Source organism: Sorex araneus, chromosome 2 (assembly GCF_027595985.1).
Source record: "Sorex araneus isolate mSorAra2 chromosome 2, mSorAra2.pri, whole genome shotgun sequence".
NCBI lineage: Eukaryota > Metazoa > Chordata > Mammalia > Eulipotyphla > Soricidae > Sorex > Sorex araneus.
Genome location: NC_073303.1, coordinates 326,264,832 through 326,278,606, shown reverse-complemented (window position 1 = coordinate 326,278,606; position 13,775 = coordinate 326,264,832). Strand labels below are relative to the sequence as shown.

The window sequence follows — 13,775 nt, the reverse complement described above, 5'->3', positions numbered from 1 at the left end:
TAAGCAACGCATGGCACCACGCCAAGATCTTCTCTATGGGTCTGGGTAATTCATCTCCTCTAGGCCTGTGACTCAATCAAGTTCTTGTAGAAAGAGTCTGAACATTTCTCTGTACAGTGAATAGGGCTCAGCTGATTAACACACACTTTTCACTCCATATATGAGCAGGGAGTCTATTAGAACCCAGGAGTGTGGCCTGGCTTCAAGGCATAAGATTCTGAAAAGAATTCCTGACTGGAGTGAAAAAACAAGTCCTGCCCTGTATCTGCCCCAAAGTTCATTCTCAAGACTAGCTACATATTTGTTAAGCCCTGTTTCAACTCAAACTGCATGAAAGAAGCACTTGTTTGAGGAGTGTACCCAACCACACAGCTATAAAACATGGTATGTTGTATAAACGACGGTAATTATTAGAAGCTTCTTCCATTTTCTACTATCACCTCAGTAGCTTTTTATTTTTTCCCAAAAGAAGAGGAGAGGGGAAAAATTTATGGCTTAATTTTTTTATTCACGTAAGACTCAGATGTTATAAACTTAAATCTGTACATTTCCTTTTTGGTCTCCAGATCAGGGAGTCTCCTATGGAGGAAGCATTAAAAGAAAAATGACTTGTGCAGAAGCTTTGGGGAAGGGAGGAAGGGATGGGCAGGGTTTCAACCACAGACTCACAATGCAAACACCATGGATATCGCACTCTTCGGCATGTCCATGACATTCACAGGGCTGACAAATTCCTCCAAAGAGTATTCCATCCACTCGGTAATATCCAGGAAGACAGGACTGCAAAAGAAAGATGGATGACCCAGGTTAGTCCATGCAGAAAACCATCTTCTTTCCAATACATTGAAACATGAACTGCTCAATTTTCCATAAGTAGAGAAACATTTCTTTTTCAAATGTCTTTATTGAGGTATCACTGATATGCCATACAATGTACCCTTTTCAAGCTTACAGTTCCTTGATATTTTTTTCCCAGTTACCAAGTTGTAGAGTCACCACTGTAATCTAGTTTCTTATTTCTTTTCACAGGGGTGTGAAAACCATAACCATGCATAAGGAAAAGTCATGTCATGCTGTGTTAGACACCTCAGGGGGAGTCTGAAAATGATCTTCAACTAACAATCAGGTCAATAAGCACTATTTATTTATTTATTTATTTATTTATTTATTTATTTATTTATTTATTTTTCTCAGCATCCCTCCCACCACCCCCACCCTGTCCCCTCCACCGCACTCCGACTCTGTGGCAGGGCATTCCCTTTTGCTCTCTCTCTCTCTCTCTCTCTCTCTCTCCTTTTGGGTGTTATGGTTTGCTATAGAAGTATTAAGTAGGCATCATTTTCAGTCTATAGTCTATTTTCAGCCCGTATCTCCCATCCCTAGAGGACCTACCTACCACCCTTTTCTTGGTGGTCCCTTCTCTATCTGAGCTGCTTTTCCCCCCAGCATGTGAGACCAGCTTTCAGGCTGTGAAGGAATCCTCCTGGTACTTATCTCTACTATTCTTGAGTATTAGTCTCCCATTCTGTTACTTTATATTCCACAGATGAGTGCAATCTTTCTATGTCTGTCCTTCTCTTTCTGACTTATTTCACTTAGCATGATACTTTCCATGTTGATCAACCTATATGCAAATTTCATGACTTCATCTTTTCTAACAGCTGCATAGTATTCCATTGTGTAGATGTACCAAAAGTTCTTTAGCCAGTCATCTGTTCTCAGGCACTTGGGTTTTTTTCCAGATTCTGGTTATTATAAACAGTACTGCAATGAACATATAGGTCAACAGGCACCATTTAATCTGTGTTTCAAAAAAGAGGATTTTTCTCTTTTAAGATTTTTTTCCCTTTTATTAAAAGTCCCACATGTTGCCATTGGAATGCTGAAGCAAGCGCAGGTGTGGATCAAACTGTATCAGGTTAATTGAGCAAATATTACTTTTGTGCTTCCAATGTGTTACTCGTTGGAAAGGTAGAGTGGCTGCTACTGGCCCCCTTTTGCCTGTAGAAGTGGGAGTCACCTAGATGCAGTTATTCATTTAGTCCTCATGACAACCCTGAGCAAAGTTATTTCTGTTCTCTAGACGTGGAACGTACAGTACAGAGCTTGCTTTACATACTGCGCTCATGGTGCCTGGGGGCTGACTCAAAGTTAACTGAGCACAAGTGCAAGACCTGAGCCTCCAAGAGCTCCCTGGGATACTGCAAGACACGAATGCCCTCAGCCTACAGGCTGGGGAGTGATTAACTGGGAGGTCGGCAAGCTCCCAAGGGGGCATTGGGACTGGGGCCATGGATTTGTTTTCATTCTAATGAGAATTCTTGGAGAGCATTTTCATTATCCAGATACTATCTAAATGGCTTCATTCATATTGACCTTGGGAAAGTCCTCTCCACCTACCAGGAACCACATGCCCTAGGGCCAGTTGGCCTGTCCACAGATGGGCATTGAGCAGCTCAGCTGCCTGGGGGCCTGTGCCAGCTACAGTGTGACCAAGAATTCCATTTGAGACTAACAAATTCTTTAAGTTCATTTAAGAGTTTGATAAAAGACTAAGTTCTTGTGCAAACAGCAGCCGGATATGAACCAGCAACAAACTACTAATTTCATCAAAGAACTCTTGGGTCTTATCAGGCTCAGCCTAGATGCAAGACTATGTACAAAGGAGAAATTACAGAGAGCTTTGAGGCAGATTACATGGATCTGATCAGTATTTTAAGATGATACTGGGACATCTGGAAGAAACGGTGACTACGACTATGGAAATTGTTAAGGAACCTATGAAGAGATGTATAAACCATTAAAATGGGATATTCTGATGCTTTTTTGTCTGGGGAGATAGTGTCACACACTGAAAACTGACTGTAACAAAGAACTCGTCATGTACAAGAAATGGATTTTGCATAACTGCCTCCTTAAATGTAGAAGACTTCCAAAATCCTTTGCAAATATTCTTATTAAGAGTGACCAAGGGTTCTGCTCCTGAAATGAGATGATTTTCTAATAACTCAGAAATTCTTATGCTTCATGGCATTTTTATTTTTCTTTAGCTCTTTCAATAAACACAATTTCCAAGACGGTCAACTTTTTTTCAGGATTTGATATGCTGATTGCTTCTCATTTTTGAATATTTTTCTTAAATTAAATCTGTTTCCTTTAAAAATTATAAATTCCCATGCTTAGCAAAAGCACTGCAAAACGTATTAAGTTTCATGTTATGTGGTCTTGAGCCATAATCCCAGGTACAACTGCATGTTTTCCTATTCCTGATGAACTTCTCACCAGCAACTTTTCACTTCTGCCCCCTCCTAGTCTCTCTGGACATGTTTCTGTTTCTAGGCTTCCCCCTGCCCCCCCCATCAGGCCTCCTGTAAGTGAGCAGGTAGAAACTTCTTTTCATTTTCCACAGAGTTATTAGATCTTACACTCACCCCATGTTTCTGCCTTTCTCCCAATGCTAAGAAAAATTCCTCTGGGGGTGATGGTGCTGAGTGATAGATCGTCTGCCTTGCAGGCATGAGGCCACAAGTTTGGTCCAAATGCCAAGTGCAATCCAGCATCACTACCATTAGTGGTCGCTGGTGCCATGATACAGTGGATGTGCCCAACCAAGTTATGTACAACCTCCTGCCATAGCAACAAAATCAACAAAGAGAAGGGAAGGAGCGAATTTGCTTTTTAAAAAATAAAAAAAATGTTCCTAAACTTATATTTGAAAGTAAAAAAAATGGAAGGCAATTACAGATGAGAAGGGGAAAAAAACCACAGATACCTAGTTTCTGATGATATCTCATAGATGAGGGTATCTTAAATGTTTTCCACTTGTGACCACTCTCATTTTTTATTTTTAGGAGGGATCAAACCCAACAGTACTCAGAAAACCATGCAGTGCTGAAATGGAACCTGGGCAGTTCACACAAGCAACTGCCTTTAGCCCTGTACTCTCACTCACTCTCCAGCCCCTGGTGACTCCTTTTTGCTTGAGAAATGCAGCACTAGAAACAGCGCCCATTCGTTATGCTTCTTATTTTGAATTCAGTATTGGTTGTTGCCTGTTCAAAACCTTTTACTGTTGCCAAATGTTCAGTTCTGACACATTTAGTTCTGTGACACCCAGTTCTGTGGCCCCATATGGGGCTGCAGCCCAGAGTTTAAGAAGCTAAGGCACTGGCCACTAGGCATTGTGGGGTGGGTTACCTTGAATTTTACAAATACCTGCCCACGCTTCAGTGAGTTCCTCAGGCTAAGACACACCTTTTTCCCAACAGCACACTTTTCTGTTTTTGCTTACTTCTTCCATCAGTCAATGATTTGCCTCAGGCCTCAGCTGAAACTCAGATGGCGTTCTGGGGAAAAGTCCAGTCTCTTCAGGTGACTAGCACCTGAACTAACCTATTTGTTTTTCTTTCACCAACTTTTGCCTCTCATGTAATGATCTCTGATTGCCAAGCAACTTAAGCTTGGATTCAGTAAAACTGTACATTAACGTATCAAAAGGGGGCATTAGGATTGTTTACCCATTAGGCACTGTGTACTGTATGTTTAAGACCTATGTTCACTAGGCCTAAAAATAAATTAAAGTTAAAAAAAATTATTGGTTCTCTCTACCTCAAAAAATGCAGAACTAGTTCATTAAATACTCATTTCATGGAGCATTAAGCCAAATTCATTCATAGCCAAGTTTATAACTGATAAAGATTCATAAAAATAAACGGTAGGTTAAATGTTTCTACTTTGTAAAAATAAATGCCAAGAAATGACAAATGTTCATAATCACTGTCATTTATGAACCTGCGGACAAGGTTGGATCATGTTAGCATTGGGGGTGAAGTTTAAATCCTGATGATACCATTTCCTAGCTGAGTGACTAATGGACTTCCTTAATCTCTCTAGGCCCCCATTTCTTAATGTGCAGAACATAAAGTGCAGAGTTCCTGCCCAATATAGTTGCCACAGAGATTTAATAAGCAAAATGAACTGCAGTGCCAAACATACAAAAAGTCTGTGGTAAGAAATATATTTCATAGATGGTTTGATTTTTGTTGTTTTGGTTTTGGGGCTAGACCCAGGCCTATTCAGGATTTCCTCCTGGCTCTGAGCTCAGGGATCATATCTGGCAGGGCTCAGGGCACAATATGAGGGACTGGGAATCAAATCCAAGTCCTCACATGCAAGGCCAGCATCTTTCTCACTGTACTTTCTCCAGTTCCTAATTGTTTAAACAGATAATGTCTAAAAGTGTTTGCACATACATCTCCATCCTCTTCATGTGTGAGGCGAGACCCATCTAAGCAAGAGGGCCAGAGCCTCACGGCCTCAAAGGTTCCAGGCTTGTCTGAGGATTGGTGGGACATACTGTTAAGTCATTAGGCATGAAGACTGTCAAATCCAAGCCCCTTGTGAAGGCAGATGATGGACTGCCCTAATAGATGGACTTTCCTGTTGACCAAGGGGGGAGTTTAGTAATAAGAGCATTTCCAGAGCTGCCCAGGCCCACATTGGGCAGAGGACTCAGGTTCCTTTAAACAGTGTAATTTCAATCACTCCTCTAGTCCCCATAGCCTGAAGCTTAGAAACATTGCATTGTCTAAAGTCAACATCCACGTGCTTGTCATCACACCACATTCTCCTTGGAAAAGAGAAGAGAAGGAGCAAGAAGAGTTACCTCACAGGAGATTCCCGTGTAGCCTTGGGGACATTCACAGTGTTCCACCTCAGTGGCCAGTGACAGGTCTATAGTGTTAGGGCTGGCTGTGTCCAGAGAAACTGAATCCAACCTGCAAACAGATGAGGTCCACAGGTGATGTACTCACTCACACACATCTCCGTAATGGCAGATCCTTAAAACACATTGAATTCAGACAAAGTGGTGATGAGACTGTAAGTCAATGGCTGTCACAATAATGTGCATTCTGGGAATGTCATTGTTCCCTAGAAATACGTCACTGGATGTAAAGGTCTTTTGCCTAGAGACAGCAGTTGGGAAGAGTCTAGACAGTCAGTCTATGTGGAGTTGAAGCATTTCAGAAAAGTCATCCATTGCTCCAACTTCGCTCCATCTTCCCATCTTCATAGAGGGAGTATTCTTACATGTGCACTGCTGTGCTGCTCCAGCTGCTCCTAAATTTATGGTCACCTAGCACTGCCAGAAAACAACCTTCTCAGAGGCATAAAATGGACACATTGCATTTAATTGGAGTGTGAAATCTAAGACATTAAGGGCCAGGAGATAAAAATCAGATGCATCACAGTCCACACAACTTCTAGCACCACAGACATGTTCCAGAAAACCACACTGAAAGTTTCTAATCCTGATACTTTGTCACGGACATAATTATAACAACTTTTTTTTTTTTTTTTTTTTGCTTTTTGGGTCACACCTGGCAATGCACAGGGTTACTCCTGGCTCTGCTCTCAGGAATTATCCCTGGCGGTGCTCAGGTGACCATATGGGATGCTGGGAATCGAACCCGGGTTAGCCGCATGCAAGGCAAACGCCCCTACCCACTGTGCTATTGCTCCAGCCCCACAATCATAACAACTTTCAGAACATTATAAAGACAATTCTTTAGGACCACTGGTTCCACTCTCTGATGATAGACCATATTACACATAGACACTTTCTATTGATACATCATCTATATACATACACATAATACTTAGAAAATGTGCAACCTATTAAGAGTGAAAGTATGGGAAGAAAATGACAAGATTCCTCCTAGGCTTTCTTTCTTACCAATACACACCTGTAAAGAGCTGTTTTTGCAGAATTGTAGTTGGCTCTGATCAAAAGATGTGTCATGTTGGCAAGGACTGTCATGAGCTGGTCACGATCTATCCCCCTCTTGGTATGAAAATCTCGGAAGTTCTCGGGGAGAAGCCTGACCACATTGAAGTACTCCTCATAGGGCTGCAGAGACAGGCCCTCAGCCTGGGTGCTTAAGGTGATTCCATTTCCCTGACATTTAAATGCAAGAGGACATATATTTGCAATTAGTTTCAAGATTTAGTTTCAAAAAATAAACAGAAATTCCATTTTTAGCAACAATGGATTTCATCTGTGCCTAGCTTTGGGGGACAAACATGAATGCTGCCTGTAACTCTTGGTTTAGAACAATCAGAGGGAAAAAAAACAGAAATTCTGAATGTCAGAAGGATTCAAATGATCAGTCTAACCTGATGCTTGTCTGGTATGTCAAAAAAGAAGCGTCATGCGTTTGTGCAGTTTTCTTCAAGGCAACCAATCTAACACCCCTAATCTTTCGCCAAAGACTAAAGCAGAATCTGAATACACAGAAGGTAAATAAATATGTAAATACACCGCCAGCCTGTGATGACTTCCTGTCATCAATGATGACTTTTCTGACACAACTGGAGATTGTAGAAGGGGGACAAAGGCAATAGAGAAAATAAGAGAAGGAGGCAGAGGCTCAGGATATGAAACGAAAGCATTTTCTTGTTACTCTGGGAATCTCTCTGCATGAGGCTAAGCTGAAGCTTTGTGTCCACAGAAGTTAAGTGAATATATAAGAGAGACCAGGGTTGAGGAGAAAAATGTTCTCAAATGGCCCAGGACTACGCCCTGAAAGAGGGACTCACAGGGATGAAAGGAAAGGATAGTTCCAGCATCAGAGCAAAAGCTCATCTTGTTTGCAGGTGAGAAGACAGGTCCACTATGGCTCAGGGGCAGGGAGTTTAGACAGGGACCCAATCACAAAATCCTCACCCTGAGACTCTGCAGCATCCAGCCTAACGACTGTGGAACAGACTCCCTTTGATGTTGAATCACTGTACCCCGTTAAGCCCCACTCCTCCACTAAAAAGCAATGTGAAAGCAATCACCTTGATGATAACATCATCATGAGACATGAGGTCACTGTCCACCGTCTCCACGGGAATAGCATATGACACAGTGTACTTCAGAAAACCACCAAAAGCTGTCAACTGGAAGGGACAAGAAAGAGTGAAAACTACAGTAAGCAAGGACCCTAGCCCCCAAGGAGTGATCTCTTGATCCATCTGGAAACAGGAGGCTTCAGACTCAGGATGTCTGAGTCGCCATGATACTTAAGGTGCCATGAGGCTTACATTAGAGACAGGGAAAGGAAACATATGAGCAACCAGTTAAATCAATGTTACCAAAATACAGGGTATTGCTTAAATGCACAGAAAATAAATGTTCTCTTTCTTTAATATCCCAAGAAAGATGACCATAAAGTTCTCTTAACCACTCAAAAGATACTTATTTCACTTAAACTGTGCAGGGTGTGGGGACTTTGAGCCACACTATAACCTGAATATTTTAATCCCATGCACTCCTTGTAAAAGAGCAATAAGGAAAATGTTGGATCAAGTGAAGTAGTAGCTAAAAGGTTTCTTTCCTAATAAAATTTTCTTTGCTATAAAATTAAGATTTCCTCCCTGACACTTATGTTAATGTTCAGAACCTTATCTTGGCAACATAAAGTTGGAGAAGTGAACTCTAGAAATAATTTTTTAAAAATCAGTGATCTTTAGTAATAAGAACACATTATAAATAAAACATCTTTCAGGATTCTAATTTGATGAGGAAATGTTCATTTTCAGAAAAGACCTACACCTACACATACCATTACTTTAGACCAAGTGCAAGTTTGAGGTAAGCAGGGAGCTAGAGTTATTGAGAGAGATCCTGCTGTTTCAATTACATACTCAAAAAAATACCTGAACAAAGTGATGTAATTAAGGAGGAGAAAGTGGGTTTCCACTGTCGGGAAAGGTAAATCACGTGAACCTGCTTTCCTAAACCAGACTCTGTATGGTTAGGACAAGAAGCACAAGCATATATAATGTGCACACACATGAAAACATGCATGTAGATATGTGTGTGCATGCTATATACAGATGATAAATATGTTTATATATTTATAGGAGCAAACCCCAATGATGTTCAGAAAGTTCCGGAATTCTCAGACTGGTAGTTCTTAGGGGCCCCTCAATGACGTGCCCAGTGGTGGTAGGACTGGAGCATGTGGTGCCAGGGATCAAACTCAAGGCCTTGCACTTTCTGGGCACATACTCTAACACTTGCACTATCTTCCCCACTCTAGCCCTGAAATTTTTATTCAATGATATAAAAATAAACAAAACAAAACAAAACAAAACACCCCTTCTACTTTCAATGAGTCAGCAGTAAGCAAATGCTGAATCATGTTCTGGCTACATTCAAGGGACTGATTAGTCTACTTTAAATAATGCTAACAGGAGAAGTTATTTATTAATGGATGTGGAGGTCTCTATCCAAGATGCATTTCCAGTGCTGACTATACCTTGTTTCCCAGGTAGGCCCCTGGGGCTGACCAGTAATATTTGGATGTCAGATGCTTCATGACCGCCGTGTGGTTGATGCTGATCTGGTGCTGCCCACCCAGAGCATCCTGCTGAGATGGAATCTTATTTGAACTGATCAAGTCAGTGACCAGCCACCCGGACATATCTTTCACCTTAAAAAACAAAAAATCCAAGATTTTATTTTAGTATACATATATGTATATGTGCACATATACACATAGAAATGTGTGTATTTGGTATGGAGCCACATCTGGCAGTGTCTCCTTGCTCTGTGCTCAGGGATCCTTCTGGCACGGCTCGGAGAACCATATGAAGTACCAGAAACTGAATAAGCTCAACCATGCACAAGGCAAGCATCTTACTTGCTGTACTAGCTCTCTGGCCAAGATTCAAGATTTTAAACTAGGAAATAAAAGTCACCTTAAATTTCACCCAATCTAGGACCAATAGTTTAACAACAAAAGGGATGGACCCATAATACTTAGCTAGGAATGTGTCAACACACCATGAATACGGAACCTCTCCCAACCCCTCCACTATAAAAGGACCAGAAAGCCTGAGGATGGGTACATAAATTTCAAACCAACACGCAAGCAAAAAAATAAAGGCGACCATTACACGTTTAGATTTTTAAAATTAGCACAGAACTGAATGCATTAAATAGACTGTATTTTTGCTAACTCTGACTTCTCCTCCATTTTGCCATATGCTTTTTACCCAAATGCCTGAAGGTCTATAAAAATAGACTCTAGGTCCTATCTTTACAACTTGTCACTTGAACAGAGGTGACAAGGAATCAAACCAGCATGGAGGGCATAGGAACACACTTTCAGGTAAGGGCTGGAATCTCCTTTTTGTTTTTGTTTCGGGGCCACATCCAGCAGTAATCTGGGGTTATTCCTGGCTCTGCTCTCAGGGATCACTCCTGGCTGTGTTCAGGGAACAATATGAGAGCTGGGGATTAAACCTGGGTCAGCCCCGCATGCAAGGCAATCACTCTGTCCATTTTACTATCTCTCTAAACTTAGAATAGTCCTGAAGGCAAAGGAGAAAAAGAAGCAGGGGACACAGTCCCCAACTCTGCCCCACCTGCAGGGCTGACTGAGGGTCTGCTGAGAAAAGGCAGAGAGGACAGAGACAGTCCTCCTTTACCTTCACGGTCATGTTGAGTCCTCCCCCTTAAACTGTCTCCCTGGGACTCCCTGATCCCTGAGCAGCTGAAGCCACACTGCCCGCTCTCATGGTCCCTGGGCCGCCTACTGTAATTCCCACTCATGTCAACTTCTTTGAGCCAGAATATTCTTCGTGACTTCACATCCAGGTATGTTTTGGAGCCTGAATCTAGTGAAATATGATGTCATAGCTCCATATGTTTCCTTACAGGAAAAATCAAAACACATTTCCTACATGTTCCCTATGGCTCTACCTTTTCCACAGGGAAATTTCTATGGAACAAAAGCCTGACCTAGAGAGAAACATCAGCGATGTTTCGATAGAGGGCTGCCTCTAATCTTTACTTATGGGTTACAAATGTATGAGCATACTATTATTTTTTTTGGGGGGGAGGTTGGGGTGTCCCCCAAGGGGTACTCAGGAGGCCTAAGGGCCCGACTATTAATTCGAAGCCACATGGACCAGTTCAATCGAGGGACCAAGGCTATGATGCTGCTCAGATCTTGCAGTACTGGGGTTTACCAGGTCACCAGGAGTCCTATAGTGCTTTGGGGTCTCCCGGGTTACACCAGGAAACCTCCAGAGTGCTCTATCGCCCACAGACTGCAATGCTGGGGGACCTAGTGGTGCATCAAACCAGGATCAGCTGCATTCAAGACACACATCAGAAGCCCTGCACTCGGTCTCAGCCCCAAGAGCGTTATTTACAGGATGGTCAGTAGTACTGTGCCAGAACCTGAGGGACTAGAGAGCTCATTGATAGGTGCACTTTTTACACCCTGGCTGGTTGAGGGTGCCGCCCACCTGGCTGATGGACCATGAAATGCTGTCGCAGACATTCGAGACACCAAAGCAGAAGCACTCAGAGCAGCCCTGGGGGTTTCTTTCATTCAGGTTATAGAATCCCGGCTTGCAGCGGTCACATTCCTTCCCCTCCACATTCGCCTGCAAGTCAGAGGGAAAGGTTAGCTTCTGATGTGAACATGACGAGGTGAACAGAGTGAAAGGCCATTCACATGAAAGAGAGCGGGCCAGCTGGAGCAATAGGGCTATCAATAGAGCTCAAGTGGGACGTCTCACAAAGTCTGTATTTTTCAGATCATAGATTTTGAAATAATTACCATTGGTTTCATAGTCAAGACTGAGGCTGTGCATCTGAGAGCTTGGTCATTCTGTCTAAATGACCTTAAATATTCCCTTTTTACTGATCTTTCAAACATTTTAAAATAGGAAGGGGCATATTTAATTGATCTTATATACTCAAGATTTTTTTCAGTCATATATACCACCTGCCTAGGAATTCTTATTGTGGAATAAGCTCATCAGACACAGTAGAAAGTCCCACAAATTACAGGGAAAGTGGTTGTTAATATTGTCAAATAAATCATCTACTGGGTGCTCAATTTATGCATTTCATCTCACTGTTCAATGCCTCAAGCAAGGGAGAGATCCAAAATTGCATATGCCTTTAATTAATTATCTTACAAATCCTATTTATCTGGCTCTCCATAAACATGGAACTGAACAAGAATGTCACAGAACAAGTAATAAGTCAAATCTGAAGAAATGTGATATGAAATTCCCAGAAATTCCTCTGGAATCTATGGCCATTGCTCTTAGAAGAAATAAAATCTGGTACCCAGCTATGTCCAAGGATGTCTGCTGAGAAGACTTCTGCTTTAACATGGCTGCTTTCTCCAGGAACCCAGATTTGACCAATGGAAGGCAAAACTTTTCCAGAAAAGTCAAAGAAGCTCATGGGCATAGTGAGTACCTTACAGAGACACGGCTCAGAGCAGGGGTCCTCGTTCACACTGCCAGCCAGATTGCAGTCACAGGGAACACAGGCTGGGTAACCCTTATAGCCAAACTGACAACGATCACATTTTTCTCCCGCATAGCCTTCCTTGCAGGGACACTGCCCTGGCCATTTTCCTGGGGGAAAAGATACATTGATGACCATGACCCAAACAAAATTAAAAACAGGCTTACAATAGAGGTTGACAAATGTGAGTAAAGGACCAAGAAATAAATGCCTTAGACTTTGGGACCATAGAAACTCTGGTTATACTTTCTTTTGTTTTTTGGGGGGAGGGAGGGGTGTAGAAATAGAACCCAGGTCTCCTGCATAAAAGGCATGTGCTGAGCTCATGTGCTGAGATACTTCTCTGGCCCCATTGCACCTTCTTAATTCTTCCATTATTTTTTGATAGGAGTCATATAGTAGTGGTTGGGCCTGACTATTCCAATAAAACCTTATTTCAAAAACAGACACTGCAACAATTATTACCTGACCCAGTTTGGCAATCTTTGAAAGAAAAGAAGGGAAAAGAAAGGAAGAAAGGAGGAAAGAAAGAAAGGAAGAAAGAAAGAAAGAAAGAAAGAAAGAAAGAAAGAAAGAAAGAAAGAAAGAAAGAAAGAAAGAAAGAAGAGAGAGAGAGAGAGAGAGAGAGAGAGAGAGAGAAAGAAAGAAAGAAAGAAAGAAAGAAAGAAAGAAAGAAAGAAAGAAAGAAAGAAAGAAAGAAAGAAAGAAAGAAAGAAAGAAAGAAAGAAAGAAAGAAAGAAAGAAAGAAAGAAAGAAAGGAAACAGAGTTGAGAACAAAAGGCGCAGAGGCTGTGGGAATGATACATGGTACAACTACTTTGGAAAAGAGTTTGGCACTTTTTCAAAATGTAAAAATAGCCAGGAGACCTAGCAATCTGTCTCCTAAGAATCTGCCCAAGAGACTCAGAAATAAAGCTCCTGGAAGACAGCAACATAGAATGACATGCCACAGAGATGCCTCCAGAACTTGTGCCAGGTTGTCTTAACAGGGGCAACTCAGAGCGGCCGGTGAGTTTCCCTCCCCATCCCAACAGAACCCTGGCAGCTGAAAACCTCCAGAACTCAATCGCCACCATGCTCATGGCTGCTCTCCACATGCTCATGAGTCAATCTGCTGTATAATGCTATTCTAAATTTTAAAATTCCTGAAGCGTGCAGCCACAAGTGCAGCTGCACAACCTCTCATACTCTGCCACTGATGTACTAAGAGTAGCACACAACATTCGATGGGGTTCAAATTAGAAGACAACCAATCTCATGTGGAATGTATACACAGATAGATAGATAGATAGATAGATAGATAGATAAGGCTCAACCTTTAACAAACTTATTAGTAATCTCTTATACAAGGGCTTAATGGCTCCAGGATGAAATATAACAATCCTCATACACTTTCTTGCAAGGAACTTTATTTTATTAGACCATTTTTAGTGGATTATTTATAACA

The 13,775-nt window shown here is 41.8% G+C and overlaps 1 protein-coding gene across 1 annotated transcript in view; it reads right to left on the bottom strand.

Moving 5' to 3' along the window:
• Positions 1-13,775, bottom strand: part of LAMA1 (laminin subunit alpha 1) — a 153,654-nt gene that overhangs the window by 76,829 nt on the left and 63,050 nt on the right. Inside the window, exons 10-16 of the mRNA XM_055124819.1 lie at positions 12,278-12,438; positions 11,308-11,448; positions 9,309-9,482; positions 7,843-7,944; positions 6,747-6,958; positions 5,666-5,777; positions 670-780 (exon numbers count right to left, since the gene is read on the bottom strand). Of these exons, the coding sequence (XP_054980794.1) occupies positions 670-780; positions 5,666-5,777; positions 6,747-6,958; positions 7,843-7,944; positions 9,309-9,482; positions 11,308-11,448; positions 12,278-12,438 (1,013 nt within the window). The remainder of the gene's footprint in view (positions 1-669; positions 781-5,665; positions 5,778-6,746; positions 6,959-7,842; positions 7,945-9,308; positions 9,483-11,307; positions 11,449-12,277; positions 12,439-13,775) is intronic.